Source organism: Theropithecus gelada, chromosome 1 (assembly GCF_003255815.1).
Source record: "Theropithecus gelada isolate Dixy chromosome 1, Tgel_1.0, whole genome shotgun sequence".
NCBI lineage: Eukaryota > Metazoa > Chordata > Mammalia > Primates > Cercopithecidae > Theropithecus > Theropithecus gelada.
Genome location: NC_037668.1, coordinates 187017394 through 187041269, shown reverse-complemented (window position 1 = coordinate 187041269; position 23876 = coordinate 187017394). Strand labels below are relative to the sequence as shown.

Below are 23876 nucleotides of genomic sequence, written 5' to 3'. Positions count from 1 at the left end.
GTGGCAGGCAGCAAAGCAGGAGTGGGCTGGTTTTCCCAGGGTACTCAGCATTTACTGAGATAATAAACACTTAATGCTGTTTTATATTGGAGGTTTTGACTTTCTGGACATCTTGACTGTCACACAATACTAAAAGATTTTTGAATGCTGTTAATTTTCCTTATCACTGCCACTAACCGTCAGGAGAGACTACATTTATTTCTAGGGAACAGGGGATGTAAATTCGTAACACCTAATAATAATATGCACAGTACCCTACTGTCACTGCTAGTTAAAAATCAAAAGGACAGTATACCAGACAGTCCACGGTAAAAGTGTGTGTGTGTCTAACCTTTTTTGCACTTAAAGATGTGCTTTTTGCTATTTATGCTTTGGCCGAAGTATAGAAGTTAGGCTTTATAAACCAGACTTGTGTCGATGTGTGAATGTGTCAGGTTAGCCTTGATTGCTCTGTGCTTTAAGTCTAAGTAGGGCTCTGAAGTATGCAAGTGGATTTTAGTAAATGATCCAGTTGAGAATATATTTCTTCTTGTGATGCCTTTAAGAGACTTTGTTAATTATGTATCTTTCTAAATATATACAATGAAGACAGAAAAACATAAATGACATATGACTTTTATAACAAGTATATCGCTCCTCAGAAGCCGTTAATAATCATTTACAAATATGACCTAACAATATATCAAATCAATTTTTATTTGTACTTAATGGTTAATTTAGTGATTACCCCCTCCCTGAGATAATTGTTTTTAGTCACATAATTTATTTCCCTATGTCTTCTCACCTGGTATTTTTAGTATCCCCAAAAGGAGTTGATGGGGGCAGAAGAGATGTGAGAATGTTGGGTTTTACGGACTACCTCAAAATAATAGTGGCTTAAGACAATGATTTGTTCGTTCTCCTCCCCTCCCCTCCCCTGCCCTCCTCTCTCCTCCCCTCTCCTCTCTTTGACAGACTCTTGCTCTGTCACCAGGCTGGAGTGCAATGGCGTGATGTTGACTCACTGCAACCTCCGCCTCCTGGGTTCAAGCGATTCTCCTGCCTCAGCCTCTCGAGTAGCTGGGTCTACAGGCGTGAGCCACCATGCCTGGCTCATTTTTTGTATTTTAGTGGAGATGGGGTTTCACCATGTTGGCCAGGCTGGTCTCAAACTCCTGACCTCAGGTGATCTGCCCACCTTGGCCTCCCACCTAGAGTACTGGGAGTACAGGTGTGAGCCACCGTGCCTGGCCTATTATTTTTTATAATTTTATAGGTCATCTGGTCTCACATGTTCCTGCTCACATCATATAGGCTGGGGTCACAACAGTGACTGTATTCTGCCAGACCACAACTGGGACTGGAATGTCCTTGAAAGTGTCATCTTCATGTCTGGCACTTCAGCTGGGGTGCCCAGGATAGCCAAGGGTTGGCTGGACCTCTCTCTCCATATAGATCACTTGTCATTTGGTAGTCTTAGCTTGAGCTTCTTTACATGGTAGCTAGATCCCGTGAAAGTAGAAGCTGCCAGATCTCTTAAGGCCAAGGCCCAGAACTGGCACGCAGTCACTTCCACAACATTCTGTTGTCAGAGCAAGTTACAAAGCCAGCCCAGATTCACAGGGAGGAAAAACAGACTCTACCTCTCTCTCTGTCTCTCTCTCTCTTTTTTTTTTTTTTTTTTAAATAATAGAGACAGCGTCTCGCTGTGTTACCCAGGCTGGTCTCGAATTCCTGGGCTCAAGCAATCCTTCTGCCTCAGCCTCCCAAAGTGCTAGGATTACAGGTGTAAACCAGCGTGTTTGGCCCTGACTCCACCTCTTGATAGGAGAAATTGTTAGTGTCTGTCTTTGTAGACAGTCAACAAAAAACTTAAATTCAAGTCTTACCTCCTATACTTACCAAACCTTCAGAGTTTTACTGAAACCAACAATTACCAAAGAATTTTGTAAAAAGATCCTTGTAGTTCCTACTCAGGATCAAGGGCAAAGAGATTGTGTGCATAAATATAATTCTATACCAGTTAGGAAATCCCACCCCTTTGCCTCAGATCTCCTTTGTTATTAGTCTTCTGCTTGAAACATTCTTACCGAACATTTCCCTTGTGGTGCTTTATGATTACAAGGCATGTTACATTCTGCTTAAATCATAAGAACCTCATTTGATCGTTAAATTAGAAACACAAAAAGTGAAACTTATGTTTACTTTTACCATAGCTTTCACTTTTAGTTGCTATGAGCAGAGGTTGGTATTTATTTCTTCTCTATGACCTCAGAGGTAGTATTGTGAGCTTGTCACTTAATCAAAGGGCAATTCAAGGGGATACTTCTAATAAGGCTTGGAATCTCATTGGTGGCTTGTAGGACTCTCTAGTAAGGTAGTAAGTGTTAAGGCCAGGTGTTCTCATGTTCCTCAGCAGCCACATACAATGAGATTTATCACATGATCTGTAGACCCCCACACCAACATGCTTTTCTGTAAATGTTCCTCCACCATCAGCCAGATTTTTTTTAAGTACAATTTCCATTTTATTTTTCTCCAGAGAATGGTCTGTCTTCAGTCTTTAAGGACTCAGCTCTTTACACAGGCTTTGGTGGGGGTCGTGGGGCAGAACCCACAGGTCTAAATCCAGGTAGAGGTGTTCGGTCCTTGTGGGCTTCATGAGATTGATTCCTGATTACTTTGCTGTGAATTGCACAACTCAAACAGTAAAGTAGCTTCACAAACAGCTTGGGAAGCATACAGGCATCAAAGACGCTTCTTCAGAAATGTCCCTGACTGCTGTGGCCTCCACTGTATTTTGAATGATGAATTTCTTAATGGCCTTGTCCTTGGGCACACATCAGGCACAGTTCATGCAGCAAATAGGTTGCACGTGGCTGTGGCCATTTTTGACATGATCTTTGTTCCTTGTTTTCTTTGTCATCTTGGAGGCATGGACCGGAGAGGAGATTCTTGAAAGAAGACTTTCCATTAAGACCTCACTTTTTTTCTGTGGGATCTATATCTCTTCTCAGAAAACAACTTAATAGTCTTAAGTTTGCCCTTATACGATATTTATCAAATGAGAAGGATGAGTGTGTGTGTGTGTGTGTGTGTGTGTGTGTGTAGAATGAAAGTGAATTAGCCAGCTGGGTATGGTGGCTCACACCTGTAATCCCAGCACTTTGGGGGGCCGAGGTGGGCAGATCACTTGAGGTCAGGAGTTCAAGACCAGCCTGCCCAACATGGCAAAACCCCGTCTCTACTAAAAATACGAAACTTAGCCGGGTGTGGTGGCTCACACCTGTAATCCCAGCTACTTGGGAGGCTGAGGCAGGACAATTGCTTGAACCCAGGAGGTGGAGGTTGCAGTGAGCCGAGATAGCACCACTGCACTCTAGCCTGGGCGATAGAGCGAGACTCTGTCTCAAAATAAAAAAAGAAAGTAAATAAGTAAATTATCCTCCGTAGCAAGCCTCATGTAGCTGATGGCGCTAAGGCTGAAACCAGGGTTCAGTAGGAAAATTCCTTATAAAGGTCTGCTTTCCAGAACTCCAGGTTAGGAGTTTATGCCAGCTTTTCATGTGAAAACTATTTACAGTTATGCCATTTGTACTGCCTTTTTAATATTTAACACTTTTGAAGTTATTACCTTGAGTTTATTTGTTCTTTGAGGTAGTTTCTGTTCTGCATAACAGAAACATTAAAATAAATGACCGTAATATAACTGGACATTGTTGCGCTGTTTGAAGCATTTATTGGAGGAGCTGAGGGTGTGATATAGAGCAGGCACATTCTTCTGGGAATGTTAGTGAGGTTTTTGTGAATAGTTTGAATATACACAGTGAATTTGCTTTTATTTCCTTAGTGTCTGAAATGCGGAATCTTTGAAAAAGTCCAGTTTGCAGAATATAGTATGCTCCTTGTCCCAAATTAAAAAGGAAAGATTATGTGTCGTGAAAACCCTGTCTTGGATACTTTCTCCTCTCTCACATATAAAGGAGTGAAGGGGATCATTCTAAGGAGCCAAGATTCTGAAAGGAGAATTAAGAACTATATACAATAAGCTATTATACAAGGCCAAATGTAGTTAAGTACTGGCCGAAAGGAGGGAGAAGTGACTTTAAGAGTTGAGGAGGGACCAAAAATTGTCTTAGAGATGGCCTTGGAGATAAGCCTTAAAAGGAGGCTTAGACTTTATGAGGAGGAGATTGGAAGAAAGGGTAAGAGAAAGAGGAATTTTGAGGGACTACAGTGTAAGGAATGACAGAACCAAAGGGCACCTACACATCAAGAGGAGGACCACGGCATGTTCAGTTGATCCCTTATGGCTAAAGCTGAGAAGAGGAACAATGGGATTGATGTCTAGATTGGAAGCTATTTAGGATACAGCTTTAATGCCTTGCCAAGGAATCTAGAATCAGAGGTCGTTGAGTGATTTGAAAAATGATTTTGGCTGCATTATTTAGGCTGGATTGGAGAACCTGGAGGCCCAGGCATCAGTTCTTTCTGTGGTCCAAAGGAAGGTGATGAGCACTGAAGTTGGTGGCTGTGGAAATGAAAGATGGTTATAAAGAACAATGACAAATTCCACTGTTACTCATTCTACCAGGATGTGGTGACTATAATCACAAACATGAAAACTTGTTTAGTCACTTTTTTTTTTTAAGCTGCCCTCACTTAGACTCTGCAGAAGTAAATAGTGAAATAATACAATTGAACCCTTCAGTTCCCTTAATATAAATCTCTTTCTTGCTTGCTTACTTGATTTCTTTCTGTCTTTATATTTATTTATTTATTTATTTATTTATTTATGTATTTTGTGAGACAGAGCGTTGCTCTGTCACCCAGGCAGGAGTGCAGTGGCACGGTCTCAGCTCACTGCAACCTCTGTCTCCCGGGTTCAAGCGATTGTCTCCTGCCTCAGCCTCTTGAGTAGCTGGGATTACAGGTGCTCACCACCACGTCCAGCTAATTTGTGTGTTGTCCAGGCTGGTCTTGAACTCCTGACCTTAGGTGATCCCCCCGCCTCGGCCTCCCAAAGTGTTGGGATTACAGGCATGAGGCACTGCCCCCAGCCAGTTCCCTTAATGTAAATTTCTAACCTGAGTGAGTGAATTGTTTGTGGCCCTGAATTGATGAATGTGTTCTTCTGAGGCCTCTTCAAAAGGAGAAGTTTTGAAATAAGTTTCAAAACTTAAAAGGACAAACTTGGATTGTGGAATTGGACTGTTTTCCTTATCTGAATTTTGGAGCTGTTAGAACTTCTTATTGCATCGATGATTAAAAACAAAACAAAAAAACCACAGCTGTAACGTTTGTGCAAAATGTTGGGATATATTTATATAGCATGAGGGGGAGGATTTTCTTCATTCTAAATGAATGAGCAATACCATTAAAAGTTTATGGGTTGGCCGGGCGCAGTGGCTCATGCCTGTAATCCCAGCAGTTTGGGAGGCCGAGGCGGGCAGATCACCTGAGATGGGGAGTTCAAGACCAGCCTGATCAACATGGAGAAACCCTGTCTCTACTAAAAATACAAAATTAGCCAGGCGTGGTGGCGCATGCCTGTAATCCCAGCTACTTGGGAGGCTGAGGCAGGAGAATCACTTGAACCCGGGAGGCAGAGGTTGTGATGAGCCAAGATTGCACTATTGCATTCCAGCCTGGGCAACAAAAGTGAAACTCCATCCCCAAAAAAAAGAAAAAAAAAATTTATGGGTTAACCAGACTTTAGTCCTGAAGGATGTTCTATAGAAAGTAAAAGCCTATTAAGCTGACCCCTTTGTGCCAGAATTGTATTGCATTTGTAGCTAGTTGCATCTGGAGGTGCTGAGGAAATGATTGTCAATACAACTAGATTTCCATATTGCCTTTTATCTCTGCAACCCGAGAAGTGTACCGTTGAACAAGTACTTGAAAAAGTTGTGTGGTTTAGGTTGCATTAGAACTAGCAAAAATCTCTGAAATCTTCTCTGCTTGCACTGCTGTTATCAGTAATCACAGGGAACTGTTTTACTGAGTTCCACACCAAACTTGATACCATCACAATTACATTTTAGATGCACTTGAATTGCCTTTGTTTCAGCTAATAGTGTTGCCTACCCTGGGAGATGATGATGAAACAAAACAGGTGGCGGGGGATAATTGGAATTTGAAATTAACTCTCACTTTCTGCTTCCTTCATGAAATGAACAGAAAAGGAGTGGTTAATCACTGAGAATAAACTTCATTCAGCTGGCTCACTGCAAGGTGTTGCCTTTAGAATACATTGTTGCTCTGATGGGCTGCTTTTGAGTATGTTTCCAGCTGTTATTAGGGGAGCAGTATCATGTTTAAGGGGGAGTGTCTCAGCCTGAATCATTTGCTCTATTTTTTTGTATTGGTTTTATTTTTTGGATTAATGGTTTGAGTTGTTAAATGAATTGGAGAGTGAAGCAACATCCTGTTATCTTCTTGTCATCTTTGTCTTACCTCAGTGCTGTGCTGTCTGTAGGCACAGAGCAGAGCAAGCCTGTGCATGTTTTTAAATGGCCTTATGGAGGAGAAAGCAACCTCTCAGGATGCAAATGAGACGGAATTGTATGTTCTTGACACCGTTGCAAAAATCTTGTATTTGGAGTCTTTTAACTTAAGAATTGCCCAGAGTGTGGTCAGCCCCATGCTAGAAGGAGCACTTCTTTATGTCTGTGACATGAATATCCTTGTTATGTGCCTGACCATTCCAGATGTAGTAGTGTTGCCATAGTACCAGGCTTTATTAGTTTTCTGGTTATATTCTGCTAATAGCTAGATGGTATGGGAATATTTTTTCCCTTTACTTAAAGTACACAGTTTTGATTATCAATGGTTTGCAGGTATTTTAATTTTGAAAAATAATTGGTGAAGGACTAAGTAGAAATATGTGTCTGGGGTTGTATTTAAATACATGAGCAACAGATATGACGCGTCCAGGATCGCTGAGTACTTGGACTCAGAGACAGCTATTACTCTCCTCTGCACCCTCTGGCATTTTTAAGAATTGTTGTCTTACCAGAATGAGAATTGGAAAGTTACCAAATACTGGTGGTTTGGGATATGCAAAAATCCTTTATGGATTTTGAAAGTTAAAAAAAATGGGCCGGGCGCGGTGGCTCAAGCCTGTAATCCCAGCACTTTGGGAGGCCGAGGTGGGTGGATCATGAGGTCAGGAGATCGAGACCATCCTGGCTAACATGGTGAAACCCCGTCTCTACTAAAAATACAAAAAACTAGCCGGGCGTGGTGGCGGGCGCCTGTAGTCCCAGCTACTCGGAGGCTGAGGCAGGAGAATGGCGTGAACCTGGGAGGCGGAGCTTGCAGTGAGCCGAGATCGCGCCACTGCACTCCAGCCTGGGTGACACAGCGCGAGACTCCGTCTCAAAAAAAAAAAAAAAAAAAGAAAGTTAAAAAAAATGAGAGTTAAACAATTATGTATAGCTTGCTCTTTTGTTTTTGTTGTGTTTTTTTTCTCATTGTTTTGGTTATTAGGCATGTGTAGCCAACCTCATGGCTCCTAGATGGCTTGCATTCCAATTAAAATAGAAATATTTGCTTTAAAATTTTCAGTATATGTGGTTCTTGCTTATTAGTGTCACGGGATCCTTGGGGTGTCACTTTGCCAGTGAGAAACCTCTGTGGCCATGGCCATGGCACCTTCTGCCTGAATAGTGCTCGTGCCCACTGGGCTCGTTCTGCCCACTCAGTCTTGCAGGCTGTGCTCAGCTCGTACTACCAGCCTGGATCCCATACCTGCCAAGGGCAAGCCAGGTGCAGAGCAGCGAGGGGTGTGTGGACAAGCTAGCACGGGGTCTGGCCACTGCACACAGCCGGGCACTCTGGCTGCTGTGGTGGGGTAGGCATTTGCAGGCATGAGCACAGCTGCCGGTTCTGTGTGAGGCTGCAGCTGGACCAGAGTATCACATGCAGCTTCTGCTGCGGGTGCCCACGTCCGGACAAGGGGAACATGGGGGCATCCAGAAACTTGGAGACACCAGGAACTTCAGAACTCCAAAGAGGGCGTCACAGCCCTGGCTCGGGGAGACCCTAGGTCTGAGCTCCCCAAAGGGCCCCAGCTCTTCTCTCTTTCTGATTGCCTACCACACGGTGAGCAGGGGGTGTGTTTCAGCCCTGTTTGCGTTACAGCTCTTTCAGTCCCGCCATTTGGTAGGTCCTAAGTTCTTGTCCCATGCCCAGAAAGAATGAAGTATGCAGACAACTGGGGGGTGAGCAAGGTGGAGAGGAGCTTCATTGAGCAATAGAACAGCTCTCTGGAGACCCAAAGTGGGTAGCTCTTTCTGCAGCCATGTCGTTCTGATGAGTGTCTAGCTCTCAGTGGAGAGGAGACCCACAGTAGGTAGATCCCTTTTGCATGCAGGTTGTCCTGACATCTGTTTGAGTCTGGCTGAGTCCAGGGTTTTTATGAGCTCAGAAGAGAGGCAGTGTGTGCTGATTGGCCATGGGTGGCCATGGGTGGGCCCAGAAAAAGCACCATAAGTTCTCACTCTGGTCTGTGGACTCTTAACCAGAACTGACAGCCGAGCCCCCATGCCTCAGGCCGTCCCTGGCTTGAAGGTGGGGCTTCACCGGAAACCCACCCCTTTCCGCCCAGGAGCCTGCCTCCTGCCACCATTCATGTCATCCACAGTGCCCAGGCTGTTCATAGCAAGGGATGCCTGCAGGCCTACACTGAGCCGGCCTCATTCCTCCCTTGGCCTCCCTCCCATGCTCATTGGTGCCCAAAGTCCAGAGTGGGCTGAGACAGCAGGGGCCTGGTGTATCAGCACTGCCCCAACCACATGTACACCTGGCCAGGTCACAGCATCACCTGGGCTCGGCCACAATTTTGCTCCACCCCAGAGTGGGTGCTGGGAGTGGGGAGAGGCCAGGCAGCAGGAGTGGCATTTCTGAGCCTGTGGGTGTAGCTGTGGCTGGGGGCTGCAGCTGCACCCAGGAGTGTGGGGCACCTGCTCCAACAACTTGGAAGAGGGCAGGGCTCCCGCCTGTTCCCAGCTCCTGCCAGCTCCATGGAGTGTGCAGCCCTGGCCATGCCTCTCCCACTGCGGCTGGCTTCTTTGCAGCAGCTGCTCCAGATGGGCCGCTGCTGCCATCTTTAGGTCCCTCTCCAGACTAGTTAATTTTAAATTATTGAACCTTCTTGAGCTCAAGGTTAGCAAGCCTAAAAGGGTGAGTCATGTATTAGAGGCTTGCAAAAGATTCAGTGGTGGAAGGACAGAATTTTTGATCAAATTTTGCTTTGTATTTGGGCTTGCAGGAACTGTGGAAGGTGCATCAGTGAAGAAATGGACCAATGTGTATAATCATGGAATCTTCTTGCTAACCATCACCACCAACTCTCCTTAATAAGTGAGCAAGAGTGGGTCAGGGGAGAAGGAAAAGAGGTCAACATGAAGCTAAAGCAGCGAGTCGTGCTGTTAGCAATTCTCCTTGTCATTTTTATCTTCACCAAAGTTTTCCTGATTGACAACTTAGATACATCAGCTGCCAACCGGGAGGACCAGAGGGCCTTTCACCGAATGATGACTGGCTTGCGGGTGGAGCTGGCGCCCAAGCTGGACCATACCTTGCAGTCTCCCTGGGAGATTGCAGCCCAGTGGGTGGTTCCCCGGGAAGTGTACCCTGAAGAGACACCAGAGCTGGGGGCAATCATGCATGCCATGGCCACCAAGAAAATCATTAAAGCTGATGTGGGTTATAAAGGGACACAGCTGAAAGCCTTACTGATACTTGAAGGAGGACAGAAAGTTGTTTTCAAACCTAAGCGGTAAGTTTTCATCTGGGAAACTGCATGTGCTAGTTGGTTGATTGATTTAACTTGGGTTTTATATAAGATTTATTTTATCATCTTCTCTTGGAAGTCTCTTCAGTAAAATAAGAGGGGCAGACTAGATCTCTAAAGTCTTTTCTAGCACTTAACATGAATCTGCGTTTATAGTATCATACAGAATAGTTTTCCTGCCCTAAAAATCCTCTGTGTCCTACCTACTCATTTTTCCCTCTCTGCCCCGGAACACCTGGTAACCCACTGGTCTTTTTACTGTCTCCGTAGTTTTGCCTTTTCCTGAATGTCATATAGTTGCAATCACAGTGTGTAAGCCCTTTCACATTGGCTTCTTTCACTTAGTAAACTGCATTTAAGATTTTTACATATCTTTTTGTGGCATGATAGTTCATTTGTTTTTATCACTGAATAATATTCCATTGTCTAGATGTACCACAGCTTAATTATCCATTCACTTACTGAACGACATCTTGGTTGCTTCCAAGTTTGGGGCAATTGTGAATTAAGCTGCTATAAACATCCATGTGCAGGTTTTTGTGTGGACATAAATTTTCAACTCATTTGGATAGATACCAGAAGCATAATTGCTGGACCACATGGTAAGAGTTGTTTCATTTTGTAAAAAACTGCTAAACTATCTTCCAAAGTAGCTATACCATTTTGTGTTTCTACCAGCAATGCATGAGAGTTCCTGTTGCTCCACATCCTCACCAGGGTTTGGTGTCAGTGTTTCAGACCACAGCTATTCTATACATCTCTCATTGTTTCTTTCACCTGTTTTAAGTAAAGAATTGGGCCATTTTAGTTACCTTAGTAACTAAATATGTATGTTGTTCATGATCCCTTTGGACTTCCTAGGGATCTACAGAGATAATTTGTGTGACAATTCTGTGACATAATTATTTTTATTTATTTATTTATTTATTTCTCTACACAAGACAGCTTGGAGGGTATAGTTAATTTTCTAAAAACGTTTTCTGAGTGTATGAATCTGAATTAGGTTAACATCATGATGGTGATTTGTATTCTTTTGCGAGGAGTTAGTTACCAATGAATATTCCCAAAGTTTGTAATGTCTGAAATCTTTTGTGTACTAAACATTATTTTAATTCCTCAGTAGAACGTTTGAAAAAATTATAACATGACTTTAGATTTCTTTCTGGAGTGGCAGAAGAAATGTAGGGAAAAGATGTACAAAGTTCAACTCCCTTTCTTACCCAACTATTAGTAAATAAAAGGCCGTCAGAGCATGAATGTATAGGGAGCCCAGAAATCGAAGGGATCACTATTGGTCTGGAACTGGGAAATATATGTCAGTGATGTGGAAATTAGGAAAGTTAAAAAATGTGGTAGACTTTCAGAGAATAAAAATTTGATTGGGGCTGGGCTTGGTGGCTCATGCCTGTAATCCCAGCACTTTGGGAGGCCGAGGTGGGTGGATCACTCCTGGGCAACGTAATGAGACTCCATCTCTATAAAAAATAAAAAATTAGCCAGGTGTGGTGGTGTGCACCTGTAGTCTCAGCTACTTGGAAGGCCGAGGTGGGAGGGCGGGAAGATTGCTTGAGTACGAGAGTTTGAAGCCGCAACAAGCCGTGCTCATGCCACTGCCCTCCAGCCTGGGTGACAGAGTGAGACCCTGTCTCAAAAAAAAAGTGGTTATGTGGGCCTGGGATCTAATTTCTGTTTAACGCACACTATTTGCCAGGGATTACACTAAGTACTTTTGTATCTGTTAATCCTTTAAACCCTTATAGGAAGGTTTAACCTTTGTGTACAGTTTCAGTTCTTATTTTCAGAATAAGAAACTGAGGTTTAGAGAGTGTAACTAACTTGACAAGGTCATCTCACATTAATCGGTGGTACGGAAGTTTGAACCCAGATTTGTTAGAGTTGTAAGCAGCTTGTATTCTGCCACACACATGGAATTCTCTTAAGTTTGTTTGTTTCCCATAAGTGATGACGTGGAGCACCCATCATCAAAAATCGCATTTAGCTTTGAAGTATAGTCTTTGACTTCTTGGCCTGAGAGATTAGCAGCATAAACGGAGTGATGGAAAAAGGCAAACTAAAGACAAAAACAAAATTTGCATATAAAGAGATGGTCAGGCACACTGGCTCACACCTGTAATCCCAGCACTTTGGGAGGCCGAGGTGGGTGGATCACTTGAGGTCAGGAGTTCGAGACCAGCCTGGCCAACATGGCGAAACCCCATCTCTACTAAAAATACAAAAAATTAGCCAGTCGTTTGGTGTGTGCCTGTAATTCTAGCTACTCAGGAGGCTGAGGCAGGAGAATGACTTGAACCTGGGAGGCAGAGGTTGCAGTGAGCGGCAGAGGTTGTAGTGAGCCGAGATTGTGCCATTGCACTGCAGCCTGGGCAACAGGAGCAAAACTCCATCTCAAAAACATAAAATAAAATAAAGAGATGAGTTGTGAGCATTTTGTGTTTAAATAAGAGGAGATCCAGCTGGATGCAGGGACTCACACCTGTAATCCCAGCACTTTGGGAGACCGAGGTGGGTGGATCCCCTGAGGTCAGGAGTTCGAGACCAGCCTGGCTAACATGCTGAAACCCCATTTCTACTAAAAATACAAAAAATTAGCCAGGCGCGTGCCTGTAATGCCAGCTACTCTGGAGGCTGAGGCAGAAGATTCGTTTGAACCCAGGAGGCAGAAGTTGTAGTGAGCTGAGATCGTGCCATTTGCACTCCAGCGTGGGCAACAAGAGCGAAACTCCGTCTCAAAAAAAAAAAAAAAAAAAAAAATGAGATCCTCGTCACACCCACCACTTGTACACTAGGGAATTGAAGGGGAGATGGGACAGCAGGAGTGTGTTAGAAGACAGATATTCCCAAGAGTGTGCAGTGTTAAACCAGGTACTTTGCAGGATAGGCTTGAAATGTTCGGACAAGATGTAAGTGGAGGGAGGAGAGGCCAGACTGATAAGTAGGGGAGGTAGCAACAGATAAATGCATAACCTTAGTCACTTCTTGCTTCATCTTATATCTCTTACTACCACTGCAGCCTTCTCATTACCTCCCTCCTCCAGACCATCCTGGAAGAGGTATGTTCTTCCCCAGAAGATTCATATGATCACTTTGTTCCCCAGCTTTAAACCATCCAGGGACTTCCCATTGCCCACCAGACAAAACCCAGCCTCCACAGCCTAAGGTCAAGCCCCTGACTGTCTGGTCTCCCTCTCTGTGCTCAGCATTATCCTACCTTTGCTCTTTGTTTCTGTCAAACTCTGGCTCCGTGCTCCCCCATCATATCCTGAACAGCCTGTGTCCACTCCCAGCTCCAGGGCACTCTCCTCTCCAACTCAGCAAGGTTTTTTCTGGCCCCTGCCATAGGTGTTAACTTTCTTAGTCAGTGTACATACTGACTTGTGCTGCTTTATATCAGCAACTATCGCAGGCTGGGGAAAGTGGGTGTAAGTTTAAGTGCTTGCAGAAATTGACTCTAGTCCCTAAACACCCAGCAAAATGCTGTTCTGACCCCAAGGGCTTCAGAGGCTATTTTGTCCTGGTGTAAGTGAAGATTAATGTCCTTCGTCAGACTCTGATGTCCTTCAGCAGAAGGATAGGAATGATTTATTGGCAGTTACTGTATGAATTTTGCTGCTCTGTCAGTGGCTTAAGATGGATCACTCTCTGGTAAGAGGAGAATCTAAGTCCTTTCTCTAATAGCCACTTGTGGTTTTAACATTTCTGGAGCCTGGTTATCCATGTCCTACTCTCGGGGATACAAGTTGTGTACAGTATAGGTAGATGATATATATAGGAATACAGTGACACTTTTATTTACACATTTTGCCTTACATTGTAAGTAAGGGTAATTTTTTTTTTTAATGTAGCTATTTCCATTCTAGAAGTAATTGATTTTCACAGGCAAAAACGGCAGTTATGTTGGAAAAAGAACAAGAAGGCAGGGGCCTAGGAGCGGCTACGTAGAAGTGAATGAGTAATCTTAGGAAGTACTAAAAGGGACCTTGGAGATCAGCTAGTTCAACTGTCCATTTTACAGGTGAGAAAAATGACATCCAGAGTTCCGTATTTCACATAACCAAAACATGTGCTAAGGATTCAGGCCTGACTTCAATGTAGTTCTTTTGATTCTTACTCCTTTTCTCTTCCCGCCGTCTTTTCCTCTCCTGCCCACTCCCGAAGTTCCTGTATTTCTCTAAGCTTTTGCATTTTACTCTGAGCAGCCTTTAGATGGATTGGAAAGCTCTCTAATGTTTCACTGAAAGGAACGTACTGCACTTCACCACATACCTTCCTGTGGCTGCCCTGGAGTACTAAAAATAAAGTATTCAAGGATAGCCTACATCTGTAGTAGAGAGAACAGTACCTGAATAGTGTCAGCTTTTTGCTGCAGTGGTATTTCAAATTTGACTTTTAATTTAGAGGTAGCTAATATAAACCGTTTTAAAAATTATTCCTAAGTAATCCTTTGCACTAGGAACAAACAAACAAATACATTTGGGTATATTGACCATGCTAAGAAGAAACTGGTGCGCAACCAGATGGTGATCAACGTGGCTGTCTTCTAACAAATGCTTCATCATTTTGCCTTGAAGATATGTTTTGTGGAGATGATTTCACTGTATATTCTAAGGTCATTTAAGTTGAGGTTCACTGCCTTTTATACTGTTTTCCACTTCCCTATTGCTGTTTTAGCATGGGAGAGCCAACTATCCTTAGTGGAACTTTTCTTCTCCATATCAGTCTCAATTGATTTCTATTTCATAGGTCCATTGTAAAGTCTAAAAGTTCTCCTTTAGATTCGGGAAATGCAGGAGACCAGTAGAGAACATAAGTGAATTAAGTGCTTTTTTTCTTCCCAATTAACACATTTAAATTCTATCTTTTAAAATGATTAGTAGAAAGAAATATGCCAGTCTTCATTATCCTTTGCTTATGTCATGCATATGATAGAAAATCATCAGAATGCAGTTTGAGATGAAAGAGACCTTAGAAATTACTTCTTAGTCCAGCCCCTAATATTGTAAATAAGGAATCTGAGACCCAGAGAAGAGAAAAGTTTTGCTCAAGCTTACCCAGTCAAGTAATGGCAGCCATACCCACTTCCCACTGCCAGTCCAGGACTCCTTGTACATCATAAACTTAAAAAAAAGAACAAGAATGGTTATTCAAACAACTTTTTTCAAAAGCACCATTACCTTCCCGTTAATAAAGATTGAGTTATATCAGACCATTTTCCCCCAAATTTAAATTTCTCTTATAAGCTTTGCCACAGCCATTCTGGTAAGCAAAAGTTTTTTGTTTTTTGAGACAGAGCCTCACTCCGTTGCCCATGCTGGAGTGCAGTAGCACAGTCTCGGCTCACTGCAACCTCTGCCTCCCAGGTTCAAGCGATTCTCCTGACTCAGCCTCCTGAGCAGCTGGGATTACAGGCATTCACCACCGCACCCGGGTAATTTTGGTATTTTTTAGTAGAGACGGTTTCACCATGTTGGCCAGGCTGGTCTTGAACTACCGACCTCAAGTGATCCACCCACCTTGGCCTGCCAAAGTGCTGGGATTACAGGTGTGAGCCACCGTGCCTGGCCAGCAATTAATTACACGTTTTTCTTCATTTCTTCAGGTCAGTCTAATAAACGTTTTAGTAGACATTTATTAAGCACCAACTGTGTGCTTAATAACAGTGTGCTGGTGGTACAAAGACAGTCCTTGTCTTCTAGAAAACTACCTTGTATCTGTACTTAAACTACATCAAAAGCCCTTTAGTGGGGCAAAATGACGTCTTCCGTGTTTTGTTCTTAGAATGATCGCTGACGTAGATAGAGAATTCTAGTTTCCTTCTCTACCTCATCTTCACTCCATCTACCGGCAATTCATGCTAATCCACAGTTGTTCTCAGGGTTGACAGAGAAGGTGACTATAGCAGAATCAGGCTTGCTAAAGCTTGTATTCTACCACTTGTGCTGTCACCTGTTACTGGTGTAATCCGTGTATACATCTGTGCTTCCCATTCACTTTGCAGGTATAGCCGAGACTATGTGGTGGAAGGGGAACCATATGCCGGTTATGATAGACACAATGCAGAGGTAGCAGCCTTTCACTTGGACAGGTACGTATGATCACAGCAGGTTATGTTCATTTTGTTTACTTTCAAATATCTTGAAGAGGACTCATGGACTCCTTCAAAAGGATGCAACACTAATAAGTAACTTGTTACCCCTTTTAGATAGCTAATTGACTAGTTCCATTACACTTGTATGAGTCTCATAATTTGGTTGGCACTGGGAATACTAAAGTATTTTAATTCCGTGCTTCTTTAGGCCATTTCATTTCTGGCCTGCTCTGTTATTATCATCAGTGAAGATATTCTTGGTAAATAAACTTTGAACTTAAATATCTGAATTGAACTAGTCATTAATTGGGCCTAGCCGTCCTGTTGTTTTGTTATGTATTTGTTTTAAGTAAGTAATGCTGACTTATCCCCATGTGCTGGAAACATATAGCATGAAATATGAGTTTTATTGTTCTTTATACAAACTATGCACAGCTTCAAAAACCAGAATAATTACAAAAGGAAAGGGCCGGGCGCAGTGGCTCACGCCTGTAATCCCAGCACTTTGGGAGGCCAAGGTGGGCAGATTGCATGAGCTCAGGAGTTCGAGACCAGCCTGGGCAACATGGTGAAACCCTGTCTCTACTAAAATACACAGAATTAGCTGGGCGTGGTGACAGGCACCTGTAGTCCCAGCTACTTGGGAGGCTGTGGCAGGAGAATCGCTTGAACCTGGGAGGCAGAGGTTGCAGTGAGCCAAGATCGTGCCACCGCACTCCAGCGTGGGCGACAGAGTGAGACTCTGTCTTTAAAAAAAAAAAGAAAGAAAGAAAATAGATGTGAATTATAAGTTTGTAAGTTAACTAGGAAAATTCTATTTTTTTTTTTTTCCCCCCAGCAGGTTACTAGTCAGGAACCTTGCAGCTGAACTGTCTGGTATCCCAGTTACTCTGCTAACCAGTTCTTTCATCAGGCCATATTGGCCAACTTTAAAAGAAATTGCTCACAATATTTGTTTTAAAAAATTAATTTATGACTGATGCAGTGGCTCATGCCTGTAATCCCAACACTTTAGGAGGCTGAGGTGGGTGAATCACTTGAGCCCAGGAGTTCCAGACCAGCCTGGGCAACATGGTAAAGCCCCGTTTCTACTAAAAAAAATACAAAAATTAGCTGAGTGTGGTGGTGTGTTCTGTAGTTTCAACTAGTGGGGAGGCTGAGGAGGAAGGATTGCCTGAGCCTGGGAGATCGAGGCTGCAGTGAGCTGTGATTACACCATTGCACTCCAGCCTGAGCAACAGAGTGGGACACTGTCTCAATAAAATAAAATAAAATAATAAATAAAAAAATTTTTTGAGACAGAGTCTCACTCTGTCCTCCAGACTGGAGTGCAATAGCCTGATCTTGGCTTACTGCAACCTCCACCTCCCGGGTTCAAGCGATTCTCCTTTCTCAGCCTACGGAGTAGCTGGGACTACGGGTACATCCACCACACCCAGCTAATTTTTTGTATTTTTAGTAGACACGGGGTTTCACCATGTTGGTCAGGCTGGTCTGGAACTCCTGACCTGAGGTGATCTGCCCACCTCAGCCTCCCAAAGTGCTGGGATTACAGGTATGAGTCACCACGCTCAGCCTAAAAATGAATTTATAAGGAAACCAGAAAAAAAAAAAAAAAGATGAAATGTTTGTCTTTTTCTGAATTGGGATTTTGTAAACATAAAAGCAGTAACATAAAAATCACAAATTCAATAGTCTTGACTAAATAAAATAATGAACATAAGAAACAGCAAACAAAATTTAAAAGCAAACAACAAACGGAGAAAACACTTTAATATAATCTGAGTATTAATAGCCTTAATATGTGTTTATACAAATCTATATATGTATGTTAAAACTCTGTTAGAAAATGGGTTAAGAGCACAAACACTATCAATTGCTAATAAATATGTGGGGGCAGGGGGAAGTACATCCTCACCAGAAATTTTTTAAAATTCAGTTGAGATACTGTTTTTACCTGTTGAAAATGGCAAAGCTTAAAAAAAAGATAATACTTTATTGGGAGGAATACATTGAGATTCATATGCTGCTTATGGCATTGTTAGTTGTTTCAGTCTTTTTGTTAAGAACCCTAGCATTGTATATCAAAATTAAGGATAAATGTATCAACATTAAGGAATGTTTATATCGTTTGAACAAATAACTGCTTTTTTATACACATATCTAAGACATTTCTAGGAAGTACCCTAGAGAAAGAATACAAAACTCAAAGATATATATACAACAGTCTTAGCTGTAGCATTTTCAGTAGTGAAAAACTGGTTGTAACCTAAACATCTATTGATATGGAAAAGCTTAGATACATGTGTACAATACCATGAATTTTTGCTGCCCCTTTTAAGACCTAGTGGTGTACAGTTGGATAAATCCTACTCCTCACTTAATGGCACACTAGAATCAGGCTTTCCAAGACCTTATCTGTTTGCCTCTTTTCTTCATCCCCAACCCCCCCATCCTGTTTGTTGGACACCAACAGGCATAAAATTCCTCATTTCTGTACCAGTGTTTTGTATTACCCAACACAGTAAGTTTTGTTGATATATATGTAAAGTGATATTTCATTGTTATTTCATTGTTATTTTGTATTTCCCCATTACTGGCAAAGTTTGTCTTTTCACAGCAGGACACCTATTTGTTAACTTAGAGTACTTGTGTACTTTTGATGTTAACTAACTATAATGTTTCAGTTTGTGACTTGTGCTTTGGGAGTCTTGTATTTAAAAGTCCTTCCCTACCTCAAAGTCTGAAAGATGTTCTCTTGCCAATCCTCCTGTCACTTTTGTTAAGTGTCACTGTAGCCAGCCTCAAGTGCTACAGTAACATTGCCCTTCAATGCTAAACTGGCTGTTGTTCTTGGGCCTGGCAATTTTCAATGGGGAGAAAAAAATACTTCCCAATCTAGGCATGTGTTTGTAGTCCTGGCTAACAGGGAGGCTAAGGTGAGAGGATCACTTGAGCACAGGAGTTCCAGGCTGCAGGGAGCTATGATCATGCCACTGCACTCCGGCCTGGGCAACAGAGTGAGACTCAAAAACCAACCAACCGGCCGGGCGCGGTGGCTCAAGCCTGTAATCCCAGCACTTTGGGAGGCCAAGACGGGCGGATCACGAGGTCAGGAGATCGAGACCATCCTGGCTAACACGGTGAAACCCCGTCTCTACTAAAAAAAATACAAAAAACTAGCCGGGCGAGGTGGCGGGCGCCTGTAGTCCCAGCTACTTGGGAGGCTGAGGCAGGAGAATAGCGTGAACCCAGGAGGCGGAGCTTGCAGTGACCTGAGATCCGGCCACTGCAGTCCAGCCTGGGCGACAGAGCAAGACTCCGTCTCAAAAAAAAAAAAAAAAAAAAAAACCAACCAACCAGCCAACCAAACAAACAAACACACACACACAAAAAACGCTTCCCAACCTTTTTCATTTGTGGATCCTGATACTTTTTTGCTTTGGGTTGCTATTTCTTCATTACAGTCAGATTTAACCACCTTTCCTTACCTCAGGGGGGATCTCTGGATTTCTATGTTATTTTGACAAATCTGTTGACTTGCCTTTGTGGTTTTTCTAAGACTGGGTTTAGGACAGAATCAGAAGCCCTAAACAATACCCATTTGTAAAGGCTTTCAAATGACTGGGAAAAGGTTCATGATGCAATGATGAGTAAAAAGCAAGATATAAAACTGCTTACAATGTAATCTCAATTGTATGTGTATACATAAGTGTGAGTGTGTGTTTATATACCCACACTTAAAGGGAAAACATGCTGATATGCCAAAATGTCAGTACCTGTAATTATTTTGGGGTTGTGGAATTATAGGTGATTTTTATTTTCTTCATTATAAATTTTCTGTGTGTTCCAAATTCTGCCTCTCCAACTTTTGTTCAGTTAGTGTATATTTTTTAGCCAGGAAATTTCATTTTTTAAAATAAATTATTGTTTTCAACCTTTTAGATTATTAGAGGTATCTTCAAATTATTTATTTAATTTGCTCTGTGGGTTTATCCTTTTAGATCAGTCTGCTTTTTTTTTTTTTTTTTTAATCAATGTGCTGTTTTATTTAAAGATTTGAACCCATATGTGAGTTTGGGTTCCATTTTTTTTCTAATGCTTTCCTAAAATCTATTTTTAATTTTTATTATGAAAAAATTTCTAACCTACAAAAGTAGAAAGAATAGTATAATGAGCCCATATACCCACTCTGTAGATTTAACAGTTGTTCACATTTTATCAGATTTGTCTTATTCTTTTTACTGAAGTGTATATTAAAATAAATTACACACACCTTGACATTAAATTCCTAAAAATATGTGCCTCTAAAAAATTAGATTTACCTACTAGCTAAAACCCTTTACACATTTGACGTGATGAACTGTAATTTTTAAGACTGTTATTTAAAAAACATCCCCTAAGATTTTTCTCTTCTATTTTTCAATCTTCCAAACCAGGATTCTGGGTTTCCGCCGAGCCCCCTTGGTGGTTGGCAGATTTGTTAATCTTCGGACAGAGATTAAACCTGTTGCCACGGAGCAGCTGTTGAGCACCTTCCTAACTGTAGGTAAGAAGATTGTAGAGGACATTTATATAGGGGAGTGATTAATAAGTTAAAATGGGGCATTGTTGAGCAAGCTGTTTTCTGACTTTTAGGAATTAAAGAACTTAAGGGAATACAAAAGCAAATCAGACAACCAGCTCTCACGTTATTTGGGAAAATGAATCTAAAGGAGATGGCAGGAAATTGAAATTTTCCTGTGTACTCTTGTGTTGTCTGTGACATAGGAAGTGAGGTAATTTAGTGATAGTGAAAGCAGGTGATTATTTCCTTCTGCTTTCTCTTAGAGCTATTAAGTCTCAAACTCAGAATTTGGCCTAAATTGGTTATTGTTTGTATATCATTGGCTCAGTTGTTTTTACATATGTGTATATATATGTTTTCTTGGAAACTGTCTCCATCTCCTTAGAATTGAGGAAATCTTAAGGCAACTCTTTGGGAGGCTCAGAAATTCTTTTGTAAGGTTGTATTTGGACCTGGAAGATCAATAGGCCTACTACTTCTTCAAGGGTTAACCTATAACTCATCGTGCCTGGAACTGGCTATGTTGCCCCTGGCCTCTGTTTTCCATTATCTTAACTCTGAGGTAAGAGATCTGAGCTAAAATTCTCACTCCTGTTCTTGTGAGCAAGATGAGAATGGGAAGAATCCAAAAGGGCTGTGGTTTCTTGTTTCCACCTCTTCACCTTGACTCTTTTTCAGTGATACAGTGCTCTGCATTAGGGCGTGACTGTTGAAACAGACATTGCAAGATGAACTTCACCTTGCTTTTTGCTAGAGTGAGTGGATTTACATTTAAAATGAGGAAAAACTGAATATTTAAAGGACTTATGACAGATTCATCATTCAGAATTTCAACTTATAAGGCTTGGGCTGTACTTTTCTTATAGATAACCAAAAGCATACAGTGTTAGATATTGTATCAGATATTTTCTAATTACCTTTGGTTGTTCAATTTTATGCTTAGCAAACATGAATTCCTGATGGGTGCTGGGATTGAGGGAAAGAGTCCAAGAAGAATAAGTCAGGGTACCTGCTCTTCAAAGGCTCACGTATGGTTAACTCATACATTGTATGAAGTGTGGGGAAGGGAAAAGCAGAGGGTTTGTAGAGGAGGTTATTAACACTTGAACTGAGTATTGCAGAACCAGTATGAGTTACCAAGGCAGCAAAGAGGAAAGGGCATTGGCAAAATAATGGGAATATTAATGAGAACAAGGGCATAAAGACTGGAAAGTAATAGGGCGTGTAGAGGGATTTGACTGGAGGTGAAGTTTTTAATAATCATCTGACCTCAGCATCACCTTGTTGTTATTGTTGTGTTTTTAAGACTTTATTGTTTTTAGAGCAGCTTTAGGTTCACAGCAAAACTGAGAGGAAGGTGCAGAGATTTCCCAAATAACCCCTGCCCCTCACACGCATAGTTTCCCCCATTATCAACATCCCACATCACAGTGGTACAGTTGTTAAAATTGATGAGCCCACGTTGACACATCATAATCACCCAGAGTCCATAGTTTACATTCGGGTTCACTCTTGGTGTTGCACATTCTGTGGGTTTGGACAAATGTTTAATGACATGTATACATCATTATAGTATCACACAGAGTATTTTCACTGGTCTAAAAATCCTCTGTTCTACTTATTCATCGTTCTCCACCCCTCTCTCCAATCCGCTTGCAACTACTGATCTTTTTACTGTCTGCATAATTTTGCCTTTTCGAGAATGTTACATAGTTGAATCACAGTATATAGCTTTTTCAGAGTGGTTTCTTTCACTTAATAATATACATTTAAGGTTCCTCCATGTCTTTTCATGGTTTGATTTCTCATTTCTTGTTATTGCTGACTAATGTTCCATTGTCTGATGTACCACAGTTTATCCATTTACCTATTGAATGGCATCTTGGTTGCTTCCATGTTTGGGTAATTGTGAGTAAAGCTGCCATAAACATCTGTGTATAGCTTTCTGTATTGCCATAAGTTTTTAGCTCTTTTGGGTAAATACCAAGGAGTGTGATTTCTGGATTATATTAAGAGTACATTTAGTTTTGTAAGAAACTGCCAAACTGTCTTCCAAAGTGGCTGTACCATTTTGCATTCCCACCAGCAGAGAGTGAGAGTTCCTGTTGCTCCTCATCCTTGGCAGCATTTGATGTCATATTTTGGATTTTGACTATTCTAATAGGTGTATCTCATTGTTTTAGTTTGCATCTCCCTGATGACATATAATGTAGAGCATCTTTTCATATGTTTATCTGTCATCTGTATATCTTTGTTGAGGTGTCTGTTAAGGTCTTTGGCTCGTATTTAAGTTAGGTTGGTCGTTTTCTTACTGTCAAGTTTTAGGCGTTCTTCGTATAGTATGGCTAACAGTCCTTTGTCAGATATGTCTTTTGAAAATACTTTCTCCAGCTGGACATGGTGGCTCATGCCTGTAATCCCAGCACTTTGGGAGGCTGAGGTGGGCAGATCACTTGAGGTCAGGAGTTCGAGACCAGCCTGGCCAATATGGTGAAACCCTGTCTCTACTAAAAACACAAGAATTAGCTGGGCATGGTGACACACACCTGTAATCCCAGCTACTCGGGAGGCTGAGGCAGGAGAATTGCTTGAACCCAGGAGGCAGAGGTTGCAGTGAGCTGAGATCATGCCACTGTAACTCCAGCCTGGGTGACAGAGTGAGACTCTGTCTCAAAAAAAAAAAAAAAAAGAAAGAAAATATTTTCTTCAAATGTATAACTTGTCATTTCATTCTCTTGTTGCAATTTTTAAAATGTATTATTAAGTAAGTTGATATAATAATATTAAGTAAGTTGGTATATAATACAAGAATAACTAAAATCTATGTAGCCCCAGCAACCTACACAAGTATGTTCACACTGTTACTTTATCTGATCCTTTTGGTGATAGCATGCAATAAGTAGGTAAGGTGTTGCCCACATTTTATACCTGAGAGTGGAGGCTTAGAAGTGGCTAATGACTTTCCCAAAGTCACAAAACTACTAATTGTTAACCAGGATCCAAACTCAGATTTTAAGACTCTAAAATCTTTCATTAGTTTATAGTCTTTATTTATTCAGTACAACTTTAATTCACTTCTGTTTGACAGGCGCTGAGCTAAGTGCTGAATATGCAAAACTGAATGACCTTCCTGTCTTCAAGGATCTTTGTCTAATGGGGGAGCCAGACATGTACAAAGAGTCTGTGGACTGTGGTGGTGGGGGTGGGAGTGGGAATAGGGAGGTGGCCTAGAAGTTATGGCCAGGATGACAGTTAATTAGTGAAGGTGATATTTTAACCAAGTCTTAAAGGGAAAATAGCAGTCCCTTAGGTAGATACAGTGGTAAAGAATATTTTGGGTTTGTATTTAACATTTTTTGTGCTATAGATACCTTTGGCAGTCTGGAGAAGCTTATGGATCCTTTCTAAAAATAAAGGTTTTAAAT

General features: G+C 41.8%; 1 protein-coding gene and 1 pseudogene across 1 annotated transcript in view; one reads left to right on the top strand and one right to left on the bottom strand.

Moving 5' to 3' along the window:
* Window positions 1–23876, top strand: part of FAM20B (FAM20B, glycosaminoglycan xylosylkinase) — a 48365-nt gene that overhangs the window by 8555 nt on the left and 15934 nt on the right. Inside the window, exons 2-4 of the mRNA XM_025368736.1 lie at window positions 9254–9763; window positions 15795–15881; window positions 20324–20433. Coding sequence (XP_025224521.1) covers window positions 9387–9763; window positions 15795–15881; window positions 20324–20433 — 574 coding nt within the window. The 5' untranslated portion in view covers window positions 9254–9386. The remainder of the gene's footprint in view (window positions 1–9253; window positions 9764–15794; window positions 15882–20323; window positions 20434–23876) is intronic.
* Window positions 2559–2905, bottom strand: LOC112613653 (annotated as a pseudogene).